General features: G+C 41.0%; 1 protein-coding gene across 4 annotated transcripts; it reads right to left on the bottom strand.

Annotated features, from left to right (window-relative positions):
* Positions 1–534: 534 nt before the first annotated feature.
* mfge8b (milk fat globule EGF and factor V/VIII domain containing b) lies at positions 535–24,099 on the bottom strand. Of its 4 annotated transcripts, none has more exons than XM_063906625.1 (11): positions 23,930–24,099; positions 15,552–15,674; positions 15,251–15,382; positions 14,410–14,442; positions 8,434–8,547; positions 7,139–7,320; positions 6,758–6,913; positions 6,241–6,385; positions 4,675–4,877; positions 4,432–4,587; positions 535–3,383 (listed from the first exon to the last, which is right to left on the bottom strand). In XM_063906625.1, exons 1-11 carry the CDS (start codon positions 23,997–23,999, stop codon positions 3,240–3,242), a joined length of 1,458 nt encoding a protein of 485 aa, XP_063762695.1. In that variant the 5' UTR covers positions 24,000–24,099; the 3' UTR covers positions 535–3,239. The 4 variants fall into 4 exon arrangements, with proteins under 4 accessions (XP_063762695.1, XP_063762703.1, XP_063762713.1 ...); XM_063906633.1 differs by having other exon boundaries at positions 4,675–4,859; XM_063906643.1 differs by lacking the exon at positions 14,410–14,442.
* Between the last annotated feature and the right edge of the window lie 1,702 nt (positions 24,100–25,801).

The raw sequence follows: 25,801 nt of genomic DNA, 5'->3' as shown, positions 1-25,801 counted from the left end.
GACCCGGAGCATAAAGCTGTCATTAGGTCCTCAACACTTTAAACACCAGCAACTCCACAGGGGGAAAACAGCTGGTGTGTTTGGGAGGAGTTTGAGATGAGATCATCGTGTGAGACAACAGTTGTCTGGGATTTACTAATTGGAAACAAAAAGTCACACATCTGGTGGTGCGGCACAATTTCTCTCTCAAGTGTTGCTGCTGTGCTGAAACGCTGCATCCATCCAACACCGTTTAACCTTCACAGCAGGCTTTTATTCCCTTCTGATTTAAACCCCGACGGAGGATTTCCCCCACTTTAGTGTGACCTTCAGACTGTAATGAGGCTGAGGAGGAGACGAGGCTGAGGAGGGTGAAGATACCTTTAAAAGATGGTACAAAGACAGATTGGGCCCCTGGGGCGTTTAAATGCTAAACAGGGAAAACGACCCTCAGTGCTTTTCCTCTTTTGATCCTCCACCTTTTTAAATGGAAAACAGCTCCAATTAATTCAGCTATACGAGTGATATATATTCCATGCGGTAAAACACACAGGCTCTCGTTTTAAATTCTTTATTTATTCTTTATTTTAAGATACAAAGGCCAAACATAAAGGAATCCAAACACTGGAATAAAAAAAAGAACAAGCTTTAAATCCTGTTAAACTTCTATGAGGTCAACAGTCATTATAGCATAAGAGAACTCATAATACCATAAACACATACATTTTTCTGATCAATAATATGAAACCTGAACACCTGGGAAACAATATCTACAATACTTTGATGTTGATGAACACCGAGAAGAAAATGAAGCTAAGTCACCAATAAATTCAAAGATCGGTTGTAACACGAGTCAATAAGATGCATGCAGACGTGGGTAACAGGGTGACTGTCGTGGAACCGTCTGCAACAATAATAAATATTGTACAGTGTTTGACACCAGCATCCGTCCTCGCCCTCTCAGTGGCACCGCTATCCCCTCATGCATTTTTTAAAGGGTCTTGAATTAATATTCATTGTTATCAAAACTAACACAGTATAATATTGCACAAGCCCATTATTCATAATTCATTCGGGTGGAAAGGTTTTACAATACTGTGGCAGGGGGGGGGGGGGGGTGTATGATATCATATGGCGGTTCCTGTCACATGTCCGGTGGAACCGTAAAAAATCAGTTTTAATTTGGTTTCTCTCGTACTGTCTTATCAGCGGGGCCTCAGCTTTCCACTGGAGGCAGAATGTAAATGGTCTGCATCGAACAATAACGTCTACTCACATGGACAGATCTCAGTACAACGGTACTGCGTATATGCAGGTCATATATTTACAAAAGCGCAGTTTAATGTCAAACAAACAAACTGAACTGCGAGTATATTTTTTTCTTCTTTTGCTTTTAATAATGAATGTTTACTGCTTGTTCTTCAAGAATAACTATTTTTTCGGATATTACAAATGTCAAAACACAAACATCAAAGTGCCATAAAAAAAACGGTGAACACAACTTGAAGCAAAGCAGTACGTGTGTGTGTGTTTGTGTCTGTGTGTATGTGTGAATAGGTTTCAGTAGCATTTACTGTACAATAGGAGCAGATCTGCTTTGACCTGAGACGAAAACACCCACCATTATCTTTGAATCTGCAGCCTCTGCACCAGCATCCATCTCTTCCAATGCCAACCGCTTAACAACAAACACTGAAATGATCTTTGATTTAATACTGTCTTTCTTGTCATTCTAAAAATCTGTTCATGTCAAATGGATTTGCAGTGGAAGTGTCAAGATCTGAAGCCTCAACAGCCGGCTTTCATTTTTTTTTAAACGTGGCTTTTTTTGTTTGTTTTTTAAATAAACCACCTCATGAAATCTGATACACATGTGCTGTCGCAGCGGATGACAAATGGAGGCTGCAATAGCGTCATGAAAACAATTATGATGTGAATGAATAAGACTTCTAAAGATCTTCTGTAAGATGTCGTACAGCACGTGTGAAATCTCCCTCAACGGCTAATGTTCATTCCTCAAGAGCAATAAAGTGTTTCAGTCAACAGTGATCTCAAACTCTTTTGTTTATAACATCCTGTCTGTCAAAGAGGGCGTCTCCTCTGGCTCATAAAGCTGTTGTTTAACTGACTGACATTGATGGTTCAATGGCTTTAATGCGTTTGATTAATCTTTTGCTCTGAGTGTGTGTGTGTCTGCGTCAGTTCACCATAAACTATTTCGTTCTACACAAATACAAAAAATCTGAGGTTCAGTTGGCACAGGATACGCTGATGACTTCACCCTGATGCATTATTTAGAAAACGCTTTAATATGCAGTTGTACACACGTTTAGTTCCAATGAGATGTGTGTACATAGGAGGATATTTGCTTTTCTGTTCTGGATTTGGAGTAAATCCTTTACTTACGTTAACCCTCTGAATCACTGGAAACTCATTTTCTAAATCTCTGCAATGAAACAGTAGAAATACAGAAACACGTTGAGATTTTGAGTCTCTTATTATTGCGCAAAAATATAGCAAATGTACTGGTAAATTGGTTACAAACTATTCGGAATTGCTTGTGAGTTTATCCAACCTAAAGCAACCAAATACTAACTAGATATTAAAGGTTTCTGGCCGAGATATAATCTTTTTTTTTGTGTAGATTCACTTCTTTGTTTAGCCAAATTAGCCATAAGAGTATCCTCTGAAGATAATTGATATTGTGTGTTGAGAAGGGAAGTGTTGGGTTATCGGACGGGAGCAAGCTGCCGGGGGGGAGCGTATGTACATCACCAGCTGTGGGTCTCAGAGGTTTTAATGTTCCAGGTAGAGCTGATCTAGGATCAGAGTGTAGGCAGCACCAGCGGATACAGCAGCAGCCCTGTTACCCCTGACCTCAGACACAGGGAGGAGGGAGTGGCAATCTTTGTTTGATCTGACCTCAGCTCTGCTCAGAGACAAACAAAACAGATGTTTGTTTCTTGGAATGATCACAGATTTGGTTCAGGTGGAAAGAAGAGTGATCCCTCCAGGAAACAAAGGGGACTGTAAACTGGACCCTGGTAACAGTGGCTAAGGGTAACACCTCCCACCTCAAACCAGCCATGGTCAGGTGGTGCTGTGCTACTCTGGTGTCTGCTGCCCCCTAGGGCTGAGAGCAAGGCAGTGCAGGTGTGGCTCAGGAGGGAGAAGGAAGGGAGGAAAGAGGAGGAAGAGGGAAGCGGGGAGGAGGTAGAGAAAAGGAAGAGGAGGAGGGGGGAGGTCGGACCAGTGCGGTGCTACTCGTCACAGCCCAGGAGCTCCATCCGCAGGGTGATGCGCTCGTGCCAGTCCCACGGCAGGATGCGGACGTACCGGGCGTAGAACGAGGGCTCGAAGATGTTCTTTTTGTGCACGTTGTTGTCGCTGTTGCCAGGGAAGATCTGGAAGGAGAAAAATGACTCGGCTCAAAGCTGCTGTTGGACTCAACTAACCAGATAACAAAAATAAAGACAGCTGTTTAGTTGTCCCCATTATTCCGTGACCCATGATGTATCTAATTTGCCTTTTTATTAAAGAAAACTAAAAACATTAAAGCTTGTTGTCCATTTCACAAAAAACTATATAATGTATCTTCAGATAATATTTCTCTGGATTTCAGGTGCATGGCAATGGGAAATAGAAAATAACAATAAACATATGTATATGAAAAATCCCTCTCGATAACTCACAATGAAATCAAAACTCAAAGGAGAAAATCCTCAAAGAGAAAATAATAATAATCCTCGACCATTAGCACAGCATCATAAACAAGGCAAACGTTATCCAATAAAAAAACAGATTCAAATGTTCCAGATCCTTGGTTTCAGGACTTCATTTTGCTGCAGATTTTGGAAGCATGTGTGATTGCATACAGAATCAAAACTAATTGGTTGTCAAAATAACTGGTACCAGGTGTGTAGAAGAAAGCTTCCCTGATGTAAAGTTTCAAAATAAAAGACCTTTGAAATCCCTTATATGTGCTATCGTCCCTCACTTTTTAGTCCATAATCAAAGACAAATTTCACTTCAGGGTGGTAGCAGGTCACCCCAACTAGCCACTCAAAGAATATTAGGACATTGTGGTGTACAGTTTCAAAATGAAAGACCTTTGAAATATCACATATGAGCTATCGTCCCTCTGTTTTCAGATAAGAATAAATAAAAGACTCCTGTTTTGTTTTATACTTCTATGCACTAAGAATTTAATTGACTTTTATTCTAAATGAATGGTCATTTTGGTATATTTTTGGTTAATATTAATATATTAAATAATGCTATTTGCTTATTTTCACGCACTGCAACCATGCATTTCCCATATGTTTGTAAGTCAATGGGTTTCTGGTGTTATTTTTCTATTTTGGAGAAATGAACATACTTATGCTCTAGATTTTTCCCGAAGTTATTTAATCAATATTCATTTGAATGTTTTCTGAGATCAGCTGGACTAACCCTGTCTGTTTTTGTAGTCTCGTCCTTCACGATGGTCCAGGATCGCCCCTCATTACTGTGAGCCACTTTGAAGGCTGTGACAAACTGGATGGAGCCAAAGTCTTTGGCACCCTGAGTGATGACTCCTGTCACCTTCTTGGTGGACCCCAGATCAACCTGAGGACACAGAAACAGCTTTTCCTTACAAACACAGCAATGGGCTAAAAGACCACAACAATGTGTAGCTCTGTCCTTTTCTCCTACCTGCAGCCACTCTGATTGGTTGTTGGTGGCGGCGGTCCAGGCGTTAGTCTTTCCCTGTTTGTCCAGACGGGCGTAGCGGGGGTGCCAGGTGAAAGCCTCGATGCCCCAGGTGCGGAAGGTGCTGGACGACGTGATCTGGCGGTCGGTCACCAAGCGGGACTTCATGCCCATCGGCTCAGAGCAACCTACAGTGTTTGAATAGACTGTGGAGGTGAGACCAGGCAGAGAGACAGAGGAAGAGACAGAGAAAAAGGAGGAAGGAAAGAGAAAAGAAAGTATGATAGACAGGGGACGGACAGGAAGCAGCCCAGGCCAGCCAGTGGTGTGAAGCAGCCAACAGAGAGGATGGTGAAGATGCAGCGGAGAGGCCGACAGCTGGACCTGCTTTAGGCTTACCTCAGCTCATCTGGGGACCATCATCGAGGTGATCCAAAACTAAATTACTTTTTGTATCATTTCACAGGATCAGTGTGAGCTGATCAGCCCCGAGATTAATTATAACACCACTTATTTTATTAGATTGCTTTTGTGCAATTTAATTATTGTTGTAAGACTTTTTTATTTGACTTTACTTTTTTAAATGTGTTCTGTTTTGATTGTAAAACACAATGGAGCTGTGTTTTAAGAAGGTGCTATACAAACAAAGTTATTACAGTATTGGTGTTATAAGATGCCAAACCTCAAGTAGAAACAAACTTCTGGAGCTCAATTTACGATCTATAAAGGCTGCAAGAGACTTTTTATTAAGTGTGGGTTAGTGAAGCAGATGTGCATGCAGGCCGGACAAACAGAGAGTCAATGTAGCATGCAAGGTGTTCAAAACTTCAGCTGTATTGTTACGAGTCACATCCTCTCATTTTGAAAACAGTGTGTCTTTAGTTGTGACATGGACCCAGATAGCGTTTCTGGAACAGACTGTCTTTTAGAAAATGTCACAGTGACTGTTTCCCATTAAAGCAAATGCAGTGAAAACATGTTTTCCATGTTTGAAAAAGGGAAAAGTCATGCAATCTGGTTGTGATCTGAAATCAGACTGCGAGGTGACCCAACATGTCTCAAATAAAGCAGTTCTGGAATCATGCACAAACTGGAAACGGGTGACGAGAGAAGACACTGATCTGATGAAGGAGACAACTGTCGAGAGACAGGAAGATGTAACAGTGGAATGAGGATGGCGAGTTCAAAAGAACCACACTGGCTTCACAAAAGCGGAACAGCAAGAGGAACAGCTATTATATGATGAATATGATCAATGCCTTCTCTGCAGTAAAAAGATCTCTGAACCGTTGGAGCATCTGCAGCGCGCTTGGCAGCGTTACTATGATACAGTGTGATCATATGGTTTGGATAACTGTGCGTGTTTGCTCATAGTTACTAAGAAGTGCAATCCTCTGAGAAATACCCCTTTGAATTCAAGATCAATCACTGAGCGCGGGCTGAAAATAATTAGTGAGGAAAGATATGAGCTAATTACTGCTTAAAGAACTGTTGGATAGCACATTCAGCCACATGGAGTTTAACAAACATCATGATACTGATACGTGTGTGTTTTCTGTGTGAGTTTACCGTTGAGTTCACAGCCCACCAGCTCCATGCGCATTGTGCAGGACTTGCGACAGACCACAGGGATGATGCGGATGTACTGGGCGATGATCGGGGGGTCGAACAGGTTGGTCTTGGTGCCGTCGTTGTCCACGTTTCCCACAAATATCTACACAGAAAGGAGGAGATAGTTTACTGTGTGAAGTGTGCTGCTTCTCTCTCATATTTGTGACTTGCGAGTGATGCTGAAAATGTAATTTTAGTGACAGCTTTCAGTTCAGGTAGGTATTCTAAACAAAGCAACTAAACCAAAACTATTATGGAAATCACTCCCCGATTAATTCATCTTTGCAAACCTCAACTCTTTTGTGTAGAACTTACACAAACAGTTCAATGGGTTGGGTGTCACTGCGCCCTCTAGTGGTATACTTTTATATTTTAGATATACAGAGATGCCATGTGCATTGAGTTTGAAGTGTCCTGACTGGCAGAACATATAAATCAGTTCGATATGGTGCATTGTTTTGTTGTGTCCCCTCACATTGTCCTTCCTCTGTCCGTCGGTCCTGTACATGGTGTACGTCTTGCCGTCCAGACTGGAGGCCACCTTGAAGGACTTGATGAACTCGGCGGTACCCATGCGACTTGCGCCCTGCATCACGATACCTGTGAAGCGCATCTTTCTTTGCATGTTGATCTGAAAATCAAGGAAACAGAGCCAAAATTAGAAAGAGAAAGCCTCCTCATGTGTGTATTAATGGGTCAATAAATCAGGAGTTTCAATTATTACAATTATTAAATGGGAAAGGTATATCTAAACTGCTAGATCTAAAAAAAACAAGTGTGTATGGACTTGAATACATAAAAAAAATGTCCCTGCATGAACTATATGTGTACAGTTTCTGAGATGTCCTGGTCTCACCTGGATCCACGGGTTCTTGTCGTGTGCGGCGGCGCTCCAGGCATTAACGATCCCCTTGTTGTGAAGGCGGGCGAGCTCGGGCCCCCAGCGCTGCAGGCCCAGCATGGTGTAGCGCACTGAAGAGGCGGAGATCTGGGACTCGGCGATGCCCCCTCCCTCCATGCCTAGCAGAGAGATGCAGCCTGTAGAGGAAAAGAGAGGGGGGGGGCAAGTTTCTCATGTGAATGCAACATTTCCCACTCTGACCCTAATGCAAAGTCAGTCACCTGACAAAGCCTGAGTTATGTTTTTACTGTAAGCATGTTGTCTTGTTTTTTTTGGCCTTACTGTTGGCTTTATGCCGTTATTGTCTTCTCAGTATGTTGTTATTCCGTAGAGCACTTTGTAAAATCAGATTTTAAGTGCTATATGAATATAGTTATTATTAATAATGTCTGATTCCCATAAGAAAGAGAAATGTAGGAGCATAGTCTAGTTCACATTAAGCTATATCTCATACAGATTATTCTCCACTCGTCTGTGCGAACCATAAAGTCTTTAAGGCTGCAGCTCTTTCAGTCACCCTAATGGAATACAGTATTGATTTCTCATTTAGCTTACTTTCTATGTACTGCCCATTGATCATCCTAAAATGCAGCAGTTGGTCGCCTTCCCAATCTTATCATCATTAATAAAAGTCTTCCTTCAACTAATATACTGTATAAGGGATCGCAGGAGTTCTATTTCACGTTTCAAAAATATGGCTTTTTAAATCATCAATGCCTACCCCACTTTTTTTGTTTAAGTTCACTTATTTTAAATTGTTTATATTATTTACTATTTTTCTTTATGGCCCTGGGGTTAGTAATGCATCTTATTCATTTTTTATGCATTATTTTTTCTATGTTTTACAATTTATACCTAGCAAAATATACAATTTATTTCTAGTAAAATATACAATTTATTTCTAGTAAAATATAAAATATATTCCTAGTAAAATATACAATTTATACCTAGTAAAATATACAATTTATTTCTAGTAAAATATACAATTTATTTCTAGTAAAATATACAATTTATTTCTAGTAAAATATAAAATATATTCCTAGTAAAATATAAAATATATTCCTAGTAAAATATACAATTTATACCTAGTAAAATATACAATTTATACCTAGTAAAATATACAATTTATTCCTAGTAAAATATAAAATATATTCCTAGTAAAATATACAATTTATTCCAAGGAAAAGTAACTTCTACAGTATGCCCCAAAAATGTTCCCAAAAAATCTAAGTCGTATCAGTCGTACTTACGCAGGTGGCATTGTTTGCCCACATAAGGGGACGGGCAGTGGCATTTGAAATCTCCCTCCAGGTCCCTGCAGATGCCTCCGTTCTTGCATGGCTGGGCGGCGCAGTCGTTCACATCTACAGAGAGACGAATCACACCGTCACTGAGGTCACAAACATTAACAGCTTCCTGGTCAACGGCTATCACCATATCTGAAAGTGGATCCCAGTTAGTTAGGAGTGTGAGTGACGATCACAGGTCATGCTTTAGGGACAGGATTTGATGTTTGTTTATCTCCTCAAACTGTTAGTTGAAGCCATGCCAGCAGGACTGAAGCTGTAGAAAGAGAGTAGAGAGAGAGGCTTGTTTGTAGTCGATCAAAACATGTGGCATCAAAGACCCAGCTGCACCAGAGACTGTGGTCAGGATGTGGAGTGTTTAGTGGAAATGTCCAAGAATTAAATGTGTTGAGCTGAGTGTGAAGATGTGCTCAACCCTTGAAGAAGAGCATTATTTGTTTTTATTTCATTGCAATTCTTGGTGTTGCCTCTTGGTGGCACCCTCATCAAAAAACAGTGCAGCTCAGAGACTGTCAGATGAGTCAGAAAGGAGGAAAACGAATCAGCAGCTGAATAAAACGTGAAAAAACTCAAACTCTCTTCATCTCTACCCGTTGAGAGCTGTGTGACTAAGCTTTAAACGCGCTGTGATTGACCTCACACTTTTAGCTGGCTGTTTAAATGATAGCACACCAAAGAAATAGATATTTCAGTCACCGTCTGCAGCTCTAATCCTCAGTGGTGAATATTATGGAGGCAAATGCACGCAAACTACCCAGGCACCCATGTTATGCTTCTATCCAACCAACACACACATGGCAGCATCTCCCTACCCACATGCTCTCTCTATAAATAGCTCCGTGTCCAAACATTCATTTTCACAGTCACAGAAGGAACTGCTTTTGATACGGTCATCCATCGAGTCATGATAACCAGGTCTACAGCAGTGACCCTGGAAGCTCAAACTACATCACATCAAACCTTTTCAGAAGCAGCTGAATGTTTTAAACTCCCTACACTTTGTAAATAATCGATGTGATCGATTTACTTTTTTGGAAGATGTCTGGCGAATAGGTAGCAGATCCCTCTGTATACAGATACACGGATACATTAAAATACTAACAAAGGACAACAGGAAGTAAAAGAGAACTGGCAGAATGTGTTCGACTTTTTGGTTAAATCAGTTTTGGATTAAGATATATGTTGTGAAGATGGTTAAAAATATGTATTGTTTATTTGCTGCGTAGGGCACACATGCATTTTATTTGAGCAGGTTCTAAAACATTGCTCACTTCAGATCTCAAAGGATGATTCACACCTACATCAGTAATAAATTACAGTGAATGTAGGGACAGAGTCAGACACAAAAGCATCACATTTTCCAGTAATATAAGCATCTTTGTTGTATGTTTTTACTGAATTGATTTACTTTTTTACATTAAATGTTTCTTTTGGGTGACTTACAAGGTCTGTCCAGAACAACAGATGAGAAATAGCCTCTTGGGTCGCCATATAGTTCAGTTGGTAGAGCGGGCTGGATTCGAACCCAGGTCCCCATACGGTGGACCTGGGTTCAAATCCAGCCTGGGACCATTTGCCACGTGTCTTCCCATCTATCTCTCGCTTGAATAAAGGCACTGGTTGCTCAAAATAAAGAAAAAAGTAGTGTATTGTGCACTTTAACAAAAAAGAAAAAGCCTATTGACTTACTTTGGAGCATTTACAGGAATGTTTATTAATGTGCACTGTCACTGTTAAATAAACGTATTAAAAAATGTCAAAGACTTGAAGGTTGTTGTTTTCACCAGAGCTACAAGCCTGAATGTTTTTACTCATGGTCAACTTGAGATGGAAACTAATGGAGCAAGGACTCGAAACACAAATAGAACACAGGAGAGCTCGAGGTTGATGTCAGACACTGAAGATTCATCTGAAGTTATGGCCTGAGAATTTACAAAGACAGTTATGGCTGGAAAAAATACATTTGCTGCAGCCACCAGGTCACACAGCTCCAATTCTGAAGACCTCTATTCCAGTCTGAGACTTGAACTACTTCTACGGGCATAATCAACATTAATCATAGCAAGATAAAACAGGCCAAAGCCCCATAACTCTTGTCCCTGACTAAAGAATGTGTGCCAAAGGGGCATGGGTATCCGATAAGGTGGACTACCAGATGTCCCTGGCCAGTAAACCATCTTGTGTCAGCTTGTGTTTGACTCTAAGCCGGCAATAACAAAGAGACGGAGCTGCCTCTCTCAGAGATTTCAGGAATATTCCAAGGCCGCATGCCTGGGCCATGGACAGGGAGACAGAGAGAGTAAAGAATGATGAACTGGGTCAAAGGCTGGTACCGAAGCAAATATTTCCTTAATGCAACTGATTGAAAGATTTTTTAGAGATGATTCAGGATGAAACCGCTGTCAATTTAAATGCAAACCAGGAAACACACTGATATTCAATCATGTGTTACCTATTTAAAACTATCCACTGTTTGCATATAGATTTGGGGGGGTAGTGCATGTACATGTCTATAGCTCCAAACAGAAATAGCACACCACCACAATATTCAGAGTGTCAATATCTGTCTCGGCATGCAGCAAAAACCAATACAGATCTCATGCAGCTTGTTTGAAACCTGATCCTGATCGATGGAAAGCCAAGGTCAGCTGGCAGTGCACGTGGTGATCAGCAAAGCATCCACACCGCCGCAGCCAGCCGGACCTGGCCCTAAAGAAGACCTCAGCTCACAAGAGAATCAAACTGAGTTTTGAAACTACATTCGCTGTGATGTTTATACTTTGACAACCACACTATCTAACTATCTGAGGAGTACAACTCAAGAAACATACACAGAGTATACTAGTACATTTCTGAACACCAAAAATCCATCTTTTAGTCTCACAATGTATAACAGTCTGCTTAAGAAAAGAAAAGTTAGTATTTTCTTTCAAATAATTACATATTTTGTAATCACACCCCTAGGGTTTCCATGGAACAGCAACTGCAGTAAAGCTTGATGGTAACCAGATAAAAAAGAATATTACGTAAAAAAGGCCCAAAGGTTTCCAGATGTGTAATTTGCTGTGCGCTGTGCGGACTGGCTGCAGATCAGCGGGGAGCCCCAGCAGAACCCAGAATAGATCTGAAGCAGACCTCTGCCAGGGTGCCTCTGGAGGGATGAGACTACTGATGTCATAAAGTGTATTTACAGAGCATCATATTTAAAGCTGTGTTTTCAATAGCTCACTCTGAAAGATCAACGCGTGGTGACACCTCAGATCCTGTGCCCTGGTTGTTAGAAGTCTGCAGCATCATAAGGTTGTTTTTTTATCTATGCAGATCAAGCTGTCTATTTCTACAGTAAATACAGATCCATACATGTATTTCGATTGCACGTTTATTAAATTCTCTTTGTCTTGTAACACATAAATAGAGGGAAACTGTGTTGACTTTAGGTGGTTCAATAAAAAGGGTGTTATTGAATTATCAAATGTGGGTTTTTCCCTCCTGAACGTCTGTCTAGTCTAGTGCTATTTAACACAATATTTATGGTTACATATTTTAACTATGTGGTTTCTTATCGTTTCTGAAGGATATCAAGCAAGGCTGAAGATGTGAAAATGCACAACTCAACTTTAGTAAACCTAGGTATATTCATTCATTCATACCAACTTGATGGCAGAACTTGATAATGAACCGTTTCAGCGCATGTAAGATCAGTTTCAGTCAGATCTTCTGTATTGATCACAAACCTAGTGGCTTAACTGTCTCATGATGTTTCCATCATAAAGCTTACCTGTGAAGGTTAAGCCGCACCAGTGAGAACACCCAACAGCTGTTCCTTAAGACCATGTTGTGATCCCAGGTAAGCAGCTTTGGGGATCTTATCCATCAAGTTGGTTTAATGCAGACAGTAGTCAACCAGTACATGCACACCAGACAGCGCCAGCACACGTAAATACACATTTTACAAAACCCTGTATTCCTTAGGGGGCCCAGTCTGCCCACGCTGCCACATCTTGGGAGGAGCAGAAAACTGAACTGAACAAGCATTAATACACACCCCCTTGGCAACTTGCAAGAAGCAAATTGCTGCCTTAATCTGTTGTGAAAATCTAGGATTTACAGACCGAAACTAGAGGAGGTCTCCTTCTCTCTCTGTTTCTATCCATCTGCTTTGGCGGGAAGTAAAGTGAACAGCTATCGCCCTTTCTCTCCTTGCGTCTCCATACACACACTTCTTTCAGCACCCCATAAATGCTTTTAGGCCAATTTGACGGTACAGTCAGAAGTGCTCCAGTCAGAGTAGTGAGTGTGACATTGTCAGGAGGGCAGACTTAATTCACCGTTCCGCCTCCACGCTCACTTTCCGCCCGGCAACAGTAGCAGCGCTGACGTTGCGAGTGCACAGCGTGGACCGCCACTTTCTGTTGGCTCCACTGGCACAAGAGAAGAGGTGTGTGTGTGTGTGTGTGTGTGTGTGCTAAACACTGTGTATATGAGATCATGAGCTGTGTGTGGTTCTTCATGTGGGATGTGCAGCCAACACGTGATTAAGCTTTTTCCAGTCAAGATTTTTTTTTGCTCCCTTGAATTTATTTCTCAGAAGGATTTGAATCCTTTGAGCAGAAGATTATTCATCAAAGAAAAACATATTGACAACAATCTTTTTCTTTTTTTCCCCTTAGTGACAGCAGGCCTAGCAGGAGAGGACCGTGCTATTTTTATTCTACTCCCAAGTCCACCTTCCACGTCTTTACTACATTTATCTATTATAGTTTTATGGATGCAGTGGCTTGTGTGAGAACCCAGTATTCTTCGTCGTATGGCTCCACTTTGCAAACACCTACTTGTTCAACTCTGTTTTGGCTGTTTAACTTTTTTTCTGTTCTACACCAATCACAGGCGTCCATACACCAATCACAGGCTTCCACACACCCTCATGTGAAAAGTGAGAAGATTGTACTTTTTAAAATCAGGTCCTACATCAGAAAATCTGTAGCAATATGCATTTTTATGTGTAAGGTTAGTATGTGTAAAGGATGAATGTTTTACGCCTCCACGGGTTAACCACAGTCGCTGGTTTTCTACAGCTTGTCTCCTTATCTGATGCGCACAAACCATCGGAGCTGGCTACCATGAACCTCCTTGCCCACACACACACACAAACAGACACACAAATTAGAGAGCACTTAAACTGTCACAACACAGTCATCAGTGGCTGTGAATGGAAGGGCAACTCCCTGACCCATCAGTCCTCAGGGGGGCTCTCAAAAACCAACGCGGTCAAATAAATTCCCCTCGTCATTATCCCGAGGCATTATCTCATTAGTGTAAATGCCTGCTCTGCAGAGGGCTCGCATTCTGGCAGCAAAGCCAACAGTCCCTGCCAAAGGACTTGTGAATATATGGATTTTGATGAGCTGTGATTTGTGGTTCTTGGGGGTTGAAGAAAACACAAACAGATTAGAATGTGTGGAGCATAAATACGGGCTGGGGAATTCTAAATTAAAATAGATGATAGCTTGGAAACATCTTAATTGGCTCAGAAAGCACATGTATAATTCACTGATGAGCCACCAGGGAGTTACATCTTTGTCTGCGAAAGGATGACTTCCTTCCTGTCTGTGTGGGAGGACTGATGAAATGTATTTGTTGCTGGCCTTGAATTAAGGAGAGATAGTGCTCTTTCTCTGTGTTTGTGTGTGTGTGTGTGTGTGTGTGTGTGTGTGTGTGTGTGTGTGTGTGTGTGTGTGTGTGTGTGTGTGTGTGTGTGTGTGTGTGTGTGTGTGTGTGTGTGTGTGTGTGTGTGGTTTGTATATGCTTGACATTAAGCCAAGAGAATAGAGAGCACCTGGATCCAAGAAGGAAAACAGACCACAGCACAAAAACAAACACACACCATTCCCTCTTCCAGGCTTTTTTCCCCACTGTTACCTTTTCTCGAACTTAAATCTGCCCCTTCGACACCTAGGATAAAAAGGCATAAGTGAACAATCAGAAACAAACACTCTTCCTAAAAGTCTCACTTGGTCCTGCTGAACTACTTGTTTGTGCACAGTTGGCCACTGTTTTTCTGCCGCCTCCTCACGCAAACAGTAGCCATCTGTCTCTGTGTGCATGACTGCGGGCAGCACATGTTCCCACCGTTGCTTCCTTCTCTCGGGCTGACCCTGAGTGAACCAACCAGGTCTGAGTGACGTGTGAATGAAGCTCCCATAAGGAGGGCATCTGTCCGTCTGGTGGCCCCCGCTCACAGCAGCTGTCTCCATGTTAGTGTGCCAGGTTAGACAGATTAGCCGTGACCTCACTGGACTTGCCAATAAAATGTACAGGAATGCATATCAGCGGTCTTTAAGAGAGGGACCGGCTTTCAGCTGCTCTTAATGACAATTTGAATAAAACAGTCCTAAGATTAGATTTTTGTGTAAAATGGCACCTAGAATATGCCCACTGATCTTGAAATCTGGTTTTAACAGATTCTTACTAATATTCGCTCATAGTCAGTCCATGCATTTAGTACACAACAGTGGCTGCTTATGATCTGGAAGTTGGCCAACCAAAATGTGAATTCACTATTAATCCGGTCACAACAAAAACACTTAAACATTTTTTTTTTAAATCTATTGATCGTGATATAAAAATTCAAGACTTCCAAGTGGAATTGGTTTTTGAATTAGTCTGTAACACATGCTTCCCATATTAACACAGCCACACATTGATAGCTATAGCTGTTGATATAACTGATAAACCTGTTGAGGAGGGAGCATAGACTCACTGTTCTGGCAGTGGACTCCGTCAAAACCTGCTGGGCACTGGCAGACGTACTCGCTGAAGACGTCCCCACGGCGCGTTTGGCCCGTCAACTCGCAGGTGCCCTCATTCTTGCACGGGTTGGGGTGGCAGGGCCCTATTGGAAGAAATATAGTCACATTAGAGGAAGGAGAGGAAAAACATTTAACTGAGGTTGTATGTAGCGTTGATATACATTTTAGAAAATTCAATTGATCTTTTAGGTCAGAATTGGTTACATTTTGACAATTTAGAACACACCACACATTATCAGAGAATTGGCTTACCAGTCTCAGTCTCATTGCAGGTGTCTCCAGAGAAGCCGTCAGTGCAGATGCAGATGAACGGAGCTCCTGCCCCGGTCACACAGGTTCCACCATTACTGCACACGTTTATTTTACAGTAATCACCTAGAGAGAGGAGGAGAGAGGAGGAGAGGGATTGTGTTCAGTTAAAAGAAATGTATCTAGTCAAAAAGATTGTAATTGTAATTCAAGGAACCTCCCAAACACAGACAGCATCATTTTTTTTTGTCCCCACCCATCATAATATTGTTCCTAGTGCAATCAGAAACAGATGTTGGGTGTTTAACTCGTGACTAATAAGATGTGTGTTCGGTATAAAGAGTGAGTAATGTTTATGGCTTTTTGTTCCTTTTGTATTTTGCAGAATCAAAACTTAAGTATTTAAATCAGTTTAAGAGTAAACCATGTCCTGAGTATCAGGTAAAATCATAAGTCCATTCTCTTGCAGTGCTGCTGAATAAAGAGTAAACAGCCTGCTGGATGTGCCGCTCTGAACAGCTGAGTAAGCCATCACTAAAACACAACACAGCGCTGGATGCTTCCACCAGCCTCACTGATGCCTGAACCTGACAATCTGGCAGCTCTCTGGGCATGAGGGAATTGGTGTCAGCTCGCAATGGGAAGGGGAAAAAAGGAATCAAGAGGCGTGTAGTGGTTTTCAAAAGTATCCGCCCTTTGGAAACTATGACAACATTGTTCACAAAATAATGAATGATAAAAAAATTGAGAGCAAAGTATGATAAAGGAAGTCAGCTCCTCACAAAATGGTGTTGAACAGGAAATTATAGCACCTAGGATAAAAAGAAAATATTGAACAATGAGCCAGTAATTACATTTTTCCCCAATATAGACGCAGCACATAGCATTTTGGAAGTTAAGGTTTCAATTACACCCTGTTTTGACACTTAGAATATGAGGGAAGTGAATAATTGGGAGGCTTTTAACACCCTTGAAGACAGGGAAGTCTTTTCCAAGTTAACACTCATTTAGATAATTGTTGAGGAAATTGAGGTTGGACCCCAAGTTTGAAAGTGGTGGTTGAAGAACCACAGTGTCTGCAATGGAGGCTTAAATTAGATTATTCTTGTTTCTTAGCACGATACCGCTTTTAATCCCAAAAAAAAAAGACTTGTGGGAGAAGATAAATATTTTTATAGACTTCTACAGGAAAGAAAATTGTCATTTTAGTCTGAGGGTGTAATTCAGACTCCACATGGCTGAAAACGGTATTCTCAAGAGACTTGTAACTTCCTGTGCATCGAGTGTCTATATCTTTCAAACCCCAAACTACATACATCTCTCAGGGCTCGGGAGTATATTCAGCACACACTATGGTCAACAGGGTAGCGCGGTTAAAACCAACGCTCCTGCTACCAAGATAAACATTCAAACGTTGTTTGTGGACTGCATTGGACAGCAGTTCTATTTTAATCTGGAGTCACTGGGTGTATTATGTATTAACAATTGAGAGTAGATCAGGTCAGGTCAGAAGGGATGGTAAAAAATGAGATCCACTTCAACAACATCCTGTTTGTCTGTTTATTGACTGCACTGCACTTCCCATGCATGATGGGGTTATCAGTAATGTGTCCAGTGGCGTGGTCTTCGCAGGACTAGGCAACAAGATTGGCCAACATATTCCTTATCCAAAAATTCCTGCCTGTTTATCTTTGGGAAATAACACAGCCGCCCTTCCTACACAGACAGCTCCCTGCAGCCTCGTAGCACCGAGAAATAACAAGGTTGGATAAACGACGTCCTTCCAAGAACATTTTAATAGAACAATCGGACTACTGTACTTCTTAATAATGTCAAGAAATGGGAAATAAAAGAGACACTCCACTAAATTTATCTCTGCTATCGTTGCTTGTGGTCTCAAGGGTAACTTAGCTGGGAGTTTTATTGAGGAAATGAAATTAGTGACGTATTCGTCAAGGTTGTCTGCCAAGAGACAGTGGTCAAACCACCAGAGCCTCCTTGAAAATCCCTGGTAATGTGACTGTCTGTAGAAACCACTTCGATAAAATAACATGGGGATGAAGAAAGGGTTGTTTATTCTTCCCATTTTCATAGAGAAATATGAATGTATTTTGCTTCCTGGAACAAGAGAAACTCAAAACTGGGAAAAACACTGCAGTTATCATGTGTTATGTGGTTTCCGCCCAGCATCAACCGCTAACGTCTCTGCTGTTTCAGAGGAAACCAGAGCTTTTTTTCCCCCATTATCTTGAGTTGGCAGAGGAATACAGTTGCAGATAAGCAGGAGTTTATATTACAAGATAAGTGTGTGGCAGTAGTTTCGTTTATTGAGAAATCGCTGCAGAAAATAGGATTTCAAATATTTTTACTCATTCACAAAAAATGGTTTCCCTCAATCCTCACTCGCCTCCTGTTATATCCAGCCTGGCAGATCATTTTGGTTTTATGAGTCATTCCATTTCAGCCTCCATCCCAAAAAACAGTGAAGAGGAAGAGCTCACTGCTTGGGAAATAACAACTTCTAAATTCAACAGTCGTATCTTTCTCCAGAATCAGTGTCTCTGTGTCTGTCAACACCTTTAACTGGAACTACTTTCAATCTACTGAAAACTGTGGATGGAAACCAAAAATGTAATAACCTCGACAAGAGTAGCACAAACCGCTGCAAGGATAGTTACCAAGAAATATAAGTGAGGAATGCTTTTGTGTTTTTGCCCTTTGAGCTGCTTCAACTGTCTATATAAGGACAATACCCAAACCTACTCCATTCCCCAGAACACATCAGGTGTGACAGACAACACTTCATAGTGACCCTCTTCAGTCTGCATGTGACTATAGGGCTGTTACTGAAGTCATAGCCTAACCAGCCTCAGCATGTTAATGTGTTCTTGTTATTTTTAATTAAATGGAGGCGCGTACTTGTAAACATTGGCTGTCTTCCAAAAACAATATACCGGTATTTATTATGCAAACACACAGATTTTCGATGAGTCTGACGATACCGCAAAAAACCACATCTATTTTGCCGAACTTCTAAATGCAGTAAAAAACATATAATACATTTGTCAAAGTGACAGCAGAACAAAAAGCACCCAACATGGTGCCCCACTTTAGTCCACACCACCATGACACATTTGAAAAGTATGTGCAGTTATGTTTGGCAGGCTGAGCCATTTCCGAAGGGTATTGTGCTTTTCGTTATGAGTCATGGTCTGTGCCTTTCCCATGATGCCCCATCCCAAGAATGAGGTTCAAATACCAGACAGAAACCGCTGTGAGAGCCAGAATCACATAATAATTCAGTCCTGCCAAAAAGAAACAGAATGTGATCCTGCAAAAGCTTTGAGCCCCAGTTATAAGGGAAGGGTATCATGTCAGTTTCTGAAGCACAAATTGATTTTAATGCCAACATTTTGAAGACACCAAATACCCTAAAACAAAGTCAAAGTCACTAAAGTCTGGGTATTTAAATATCTTGTATCCATTATTATGTCTGATGACAGCAGTGACTTGTGCAACCAGCCAATAAAGCAGGCTTCTTCTGACCTTGTTGAACCCTTTCGCCTCTGTACATTGGTTTTAACACTTGCAACCTGGCTTTATAAAAATGCTCTTAGAAAACAAGCCTTATATTTAAAAACTGACTATAGCGACTGGCATTTCGTTTCAGGGGGCTGGGTCTGGAATGAGTGACCCTAACAAGTCTTGTGTTTACTTTACGAGTGGCAGCACAAATGGTGCGTTTCCTGTCGGAGCTTCACAGAAGGAGGAGTTACTACAAGTTAATCGGCTGTTACTGAGAGGATCAACCAGTTATCTGAGTTAGCGCTGCCCTCTGACCATATTAGAGCCTAGGTGGACAAAACGTTAACATAACCCATACGTTTAAGGAGGCATCAGAGTAAAACACCTCGGGGGTGGTAAAAGCTTCTCTAGGAAGTCATTCAAGGGCTCTGCGCCATGAATGGAGATGAAGGCGAGGGAGGCATTTCAGGACATAGTGGTGGGGGTGGATAAGGACAGTTGCTGCAGTGTATATTAGAGAAGAAGCCCTGGCTTTGGACAGAAAATAGCACTTTGGATAAAAATCAACTTGACAGAACTCAGCAAGCAAGCCTTGATCAAAATCTTTTCAGGGGGTTTCAGTGTTTAAGAGAGGCTTATCTGCCAAAGCTATTTTCCATGTTAGTGAAACACACAGTGCACAGCCGACTCAATCTATTTCATCTGAATTACTCTTGAGTTATTAAAGATGATTTGGGATAAATCGGTACAGTTTGCAGGAGAAAAATACCGAAAAATAATACATTAAAGAAATTAAAGGAAAAAATATGTCAGTGTTCTGCTCCATACCTGGTGCTTGTGCAGGGGCTGCAAACATGTGGATATACATATGTGTGTGTGTTCGCTTCCATCAACGCTCATATCGGATATGTCCTTTGGCCCGAGAACAGTAAACGCTCTGCCCTCTGCTCTGTCACGCAGTCGAGGCTAGCAGGCAAGTGTGGGAACTCAGCGTTCTCAACTCAGTGTTCCAGAAAGAAAAAGGAGAGAGGCCTGCATGTCTCACGCACACGCACACGCACACGCACACACACACACACACACGCAGGTGAGCTTTCTGTTATCTGCAAGTACTACTCCGCAGCAACAGCATCTGCCATCTGCTGCTTGAAAAAACTAAACAGAAAACAAAGCCCAGGCAACTAAAAATACACACGGCTGCGTCATGCACACACAACCTCACAACAAGCTTTCAACTGGTGTACTGTACCTGATCAGAGCCTGAGTTTACTGTGTCACAACAACTGTCTAAACTGAATTGAGTTGTACTATAAATATATATATATATATATCCACTCACTAGGTCACCAAGTGGCTCTGCCTGTATTGTAAGATACACAACTTCCAAACTGTCTTGCTCTGGGATTCAAGTACCTCCGACTTTGTCCTTGGCTCAGTATTTAAGGTCGCATGACAGCGTGTAAAATATTCAACATGGCAGATTGGAAAGTGGGGCCACTAAGCCGCTAATAAGGTGGCCCAAATTAGAAGACCGTCCATATTGCAATGAAACATTGATCACGGAAGCTATTCATATTTTAAATAGAAGAAACCGAGCCGGTCCTGTCCTGAGGGATTTGGTAGGAAAAGTAATGATGAAGTCATCAGTGCTGAGGAGGACAGCAGCCTGAAGGGAAGAGAGACCCGGCACGGGCAGATGGTATTTCTCTCACACATTCAAACTTACTGACACACAGAACATTAGTCTTGGGCTGCCTCTAACTATTATGTTTGCAATAATTTACTTCTGATTATCTTTTGATGAACCCATTAATGGTTTCATCTATTATAAATAATTTGTAAATGCACATTATAACTCTCCAGAGCCAGCAGGACTTCTACAGGAGGATTGTTTTATCTTCACATTTAAGAACGTGGATAAACATGGTCTTTGTGCTTGAGAAACGTCAGTATTCTTGATTCTTTCTGTTCTTAGTTTTAGTTTTCATCTGGCTTGATGTCTCATACTGATAACAATCTAAATTTAACAAAATTACACCCTCTTCCTTGGAAGCCTCCACCAATTACTTTACATCACTGTCTTTACAATATGTCCTCACATGATCTTTTTATCCCATTTTATTAAAAAGTACATCAATCATTCTAATCTAGTAACAATTACCTGTAATAACTACAGTATAAAAGTCACACTGCATTTGACTCTTTCTGTGTAGATAAAACAAATCAGTCTCATCAGCAGGAGATTTAATTCCTGTTTAATTAACTGCCTGATAAAATCAAATGCTATCTTACACCCACAAGGAAATTGCAGCAATTTCAACTGAAAGGTGTTTATATGCAACCGCCTACATTCACAAATTATACACAGACACACACTCATGGCACGCCATTGGTCCAGCGGCTGACTATATTTAGCCCTTGTTCACTCAGTAACCCTAAGTGGTCCTGTTGTGATAAAACTCTGCCTCAGCCCTGAAACAGAACACACCGTTTCAACTTCTCTCCATTCAGCAGCAAACAGCAGTAAACCTGCTGAATGGAGCCTAATCAGGTAAAACACAGCGGGGGAAAACCTCCCCTCAGCTTTTATCATGCCCTGTAAACATTTAGCATGACACAGCAGCCCAAAGTCCCCCCCCTCAGCTCCCTGACAGCGTGGAAAGGTCTTAGCGAGTGCTGTTGTGGGCGGAAGTTCAGTGGCATGCCTGTGTTGGCGACTTCATCCAGGAAAAGTGACTCAATGTTTGGACCAGAGAAACCACACCTATCCCCTGAGGCCCTGGGCTCGGGTACAAACATGTTGGGATAGGATCCCTTCTCATCAGGCTGCATTCTATTTCGATTTCTATTCAAACAAAACGTTTTTTTTTTTAAAAGTGTATCAAACATTTATGTATGATATTCACCAGGGAGGGTTTACACGCAGGTCTATATAGGGAGGTCGCAGGACATGCAATGGGAATACAGTCAGAATCTCAGTGGAGTTGGTGTCTTTTTGGATATCTGTAAAAAAACGATTTAGTTCCTGTTGTAACCCTGTTCCAAGATAAGTAGAGCGTTAATCTCCAAATTGAGCAAATCTCCTGTCCGGCCCAAGTGAAGTCACATGCTTGCTTCTGCAGCCTGCAGTGTCAGTCAACATAGTGGATCCACTGAAGCATTTGAAAACATGAGGACACTATGATGAAAAAACAAATGTCATGTGAACTCTATGAAAGGTTAAGCTAATTAAGTGAAACTTTAAAACATAACTTCCTCTCATTATCTTTCTTTTCTGTATCCTGATCTTCATACTTTCCATGTCTTTATGTATTACATTGTAGGATTTTAAACTGTTTTTATCATTGTTTCTGTTGACCCCAGGCAGACTAATGACCACTTTGTGGAAGCTGGTGGGGTGAAAAATAAAGAATACACTAGTTATGTAAAAGGTTTCATAACCACTTGTAATGCTGCATTAAGATTCAATAAGAAAATTCAAGCCAAAGTCAAATGTTAAATGACCTCCTTTTATACACCTTTTCTCTACATTTTCTAGTAATCTCTCAAGGAATGAAAAGATCCCAGATGTGAGCATTGACTCATGAGGCGTTAAATGTTGACTACCTATTCCTCAACTCAAAGTCCAAAGTCCATCAGACACACACTGCAGCTTTCACACAGCACCTAGCAGAAGTCTAACTGGAACAGGAACATTTGGAAAATCCATCATCACACCAAGAAAAACACTTGACATGTGATGCCTTCCCCCTGGTTGCTGAGCAGGAAAGGAAGGCAGGAGAATCAGGCCATTTTTTTTTTTAACCCTTTGTCCATTGCCCTAAATGTGTTTGATGCATGGAAATGGAAACAAAGCCAAGTGCCAATGGCAAGAGGTTAACACTGGTCGAGTATAATAGTCAGCACATATGTAACATGCTTCTTAGAAGGGGCACTCTGCACAGAAGAATGCCTCGAGGGGATATTTCTGTGACCATACATTCAGACATAGATGTGTCTGGCCTACAAACATGCAGATATTGCAGTTTTCAACTATAAAATGTCTCTACACATTCAGCTGTCTTCTTTGTGCAGTTTCAGAGCAGACAATGTCTAACATTCCCACACGTCCTGTTCACTCATTCAAATCAAGGATTGCTTGAACTTGTGCTCCTCGCTTAAAATGCCCACTTCTCTGTTACTTTGGTGATGAATTGAAGGTGCCACTTGTGCCTTTTTACAATCAAACAGTGTTGGAAGAAGTACTGAGATCCTTTACTTAAGTAAAAATACCATAGTCTTAAAGTACTCCATTACAAGTAAAAGTACTGATTTCAAAAAGTACAAGGGTATTAGCATCAAAATGTACTTATAGTACATAAAGTAATCATTCTTCATTCCTGTTTTTATACATGTAAGAGGATTTTAGTATTGTAGGTGGTCAATATGGACCAGATAGATTTGCATGACCGTGTAGATTAGTAGTACAGTATGCATTTGACCATATCAGCATATCATGTGTTTTACATATACAAAGTAACTATGAGGGTCTAAATAAATGTAGAGGAATAAAAAGTATGATATTGGCCTCAGAAATACTCAAGTGATGTACAAATATGCCATATTTATAGTGCAATACTTGAGTAAATGTACTTAGTTACTTTCCACCACTGTATTTAAATCACCGAAATTAAACACACAGTGGGAAAATTCAAACAACAACTATATTTCCGATGAATAACTAAAAATGAAATAGATTAAAACACGAAGAAAGAAAAACGTTAACGTAAAACTCAAATGACAAAGCCGCCAATCAACTAACGGAAGTTAACGGCTGTTATTTGAACTGTAAACAAAAACCTAAAGAAGCAACTTACCGTTCACCCCGAACACCAGACAAGCTGAGAAAAGTTGCAGCCACACGACAAAACTCCTGTGCTGTTTCATGGCTGCTGTTTTACTCAGACTGTGTTTGTTTTAGTGAGTTAAAGGGACAGGCGGACCACAGCGTACCTCCGGACTGTTGTTGCTTCTGTGGCTCGAGCTCGTTGTGCGGCTCTAAACTCCCAGGCAGCAGGCGTAGAGTAGGAGCATGTGCGCCTCAGCTCCCAGCCAATCACAGTGAGGCATTTTAATTGTAACCCCGCCCCCTTTCTTCCCACTGTCTGTGTGACACAAAAAACACACACACAGAGAGCAGTAAATCAGTGTGTAAACAAAAACAATCGTAAATGGCTTATCAACTGCATTTAAATACATGTCTTGGTTAAAATATTTAATACAAAACCACTGAGAGGGAAATAATGTCTCCCCAATTTTAGCAGCTGCGGTAACCTGTGACCTATTTAATGTTCCCATGGGGTTACAGTGCTTCCACTACAGGGGGCATTATGATGTTGTGATGTAATATGAACAAAAGAATTATAGGCTTTTATTAGAAATAAAACATGTGTCCATTTACTGAGTTAGCTGTAACTTGTCTTGAACACAGTGTGATACAATTGAGAGTGTGATAAGTAGTAAATAAAATAGAAAGGTAAAAACAGTGCAGTTCAAATAGGTAGTTATTGGAAAATGGGCTTGTTTAAAAAGGATTGTGAAGACGTTTATTGTAAAAATACTATTCAATCAAATTGCCTGAAACTGACTGATTGAAAACACTCGTAAATTGTAAGACTTATTCTCTGTTTTCAATCAGTGCATTGCTGTGTGTATTAAATGTGGCTATATTAGAACTCGCGGTAGAATATGTACGAAATAGGTTGGTTAATATCAAATGATAAAATACACACTCTTAAATATTTGCTGTGTGTGATTTTATGAACCAGAACACAATTCTTCTTTGCTTTATTTTCTGCCAAGATCAAGAAGTGATTTGATAAGATGTGTTAGCTCTGCTTAGTTTAATCGAGCAGGCCAGTAACTGGTTAAATCAAAGCATCTTTAATCCAGAATGTCTTCTTGTGTTGCTGGCTCATTCTCAAATAGTTCTGGGAAAATTCCCATGATTGCGCCATGCATGAAATCTTCCTCTGAAATGCAGATTAAGGCCAATCTTTTATTGTGGAGAGCCAAAAAGGTTCATGTGTGGGCGTTTCTTGCGTCAAAATCCAGCTGTGGGTCAGAATTGATTTTTGTGCACTCAGAGACAGTGGGCGTGAGGTGAACATTTGTTTTAATGGGTGTGAATTTGAGATGGATGTCCAACAGTGTGTGTAGGCTGCTTCAGTCTTTCACCTCATTCTTCCTGCATCTATGAAAAGGATTATTATGTTTTCTCCACATTTGGGAGACATAAGCAACCTGAATATAACAACAGTCGTGTTATTATCAACTATAAAGGATGTGACATCTGCTTTATAGCCTTAAAAGTATACTTCTGCCTATCATCTTTATTTCCCTGTGGTTTAAAACATGTCTCATTACAGTAGTAGCGACACTATTCTCAGATGAACTCTAAACACCTTGGTTAGCAGGGGAAAATGTACTTTTCTGTAGCCTAGTAACAAGCCAAAGTGATTTAAATGCAGCTCTAAATGATCTCACACTTGGGGCTTTTAGCTCAAATACAGAGGAAAAAGGCTGCTGTGCTCACATCACATCTCCATGCATCATTTGTCTTTCTTTTCTCATGTAATTAAGATCAAATGCAGTTCCAAATGATGCCTCAGTTCTGCTGTGTGAAACCTATAGCCCTTGTTCTCACATGCAGGACCAAAAAAAAAAATCCTTTTCCCCAGATGACCTTT

Source organism: Eleginops maclovinus, chromosome 2 (assembly GCF_036324505.1).
Source record: "Eleginops maclovinus isolate JMC-PN-2008 ecotype Puerto Natales chromosome 2, JC_Emac_rtc_rv5, whole genome shotgun sequence".
NCBI lineage: Eukaryota > Metazoa > Chordata > Actinopteri > Perciformes > Eleginopidae > Eleginops > Eleginops maclovinus.
This window is presented reverse-complemented; position numbering and strand designations above follow the sequence as displayed.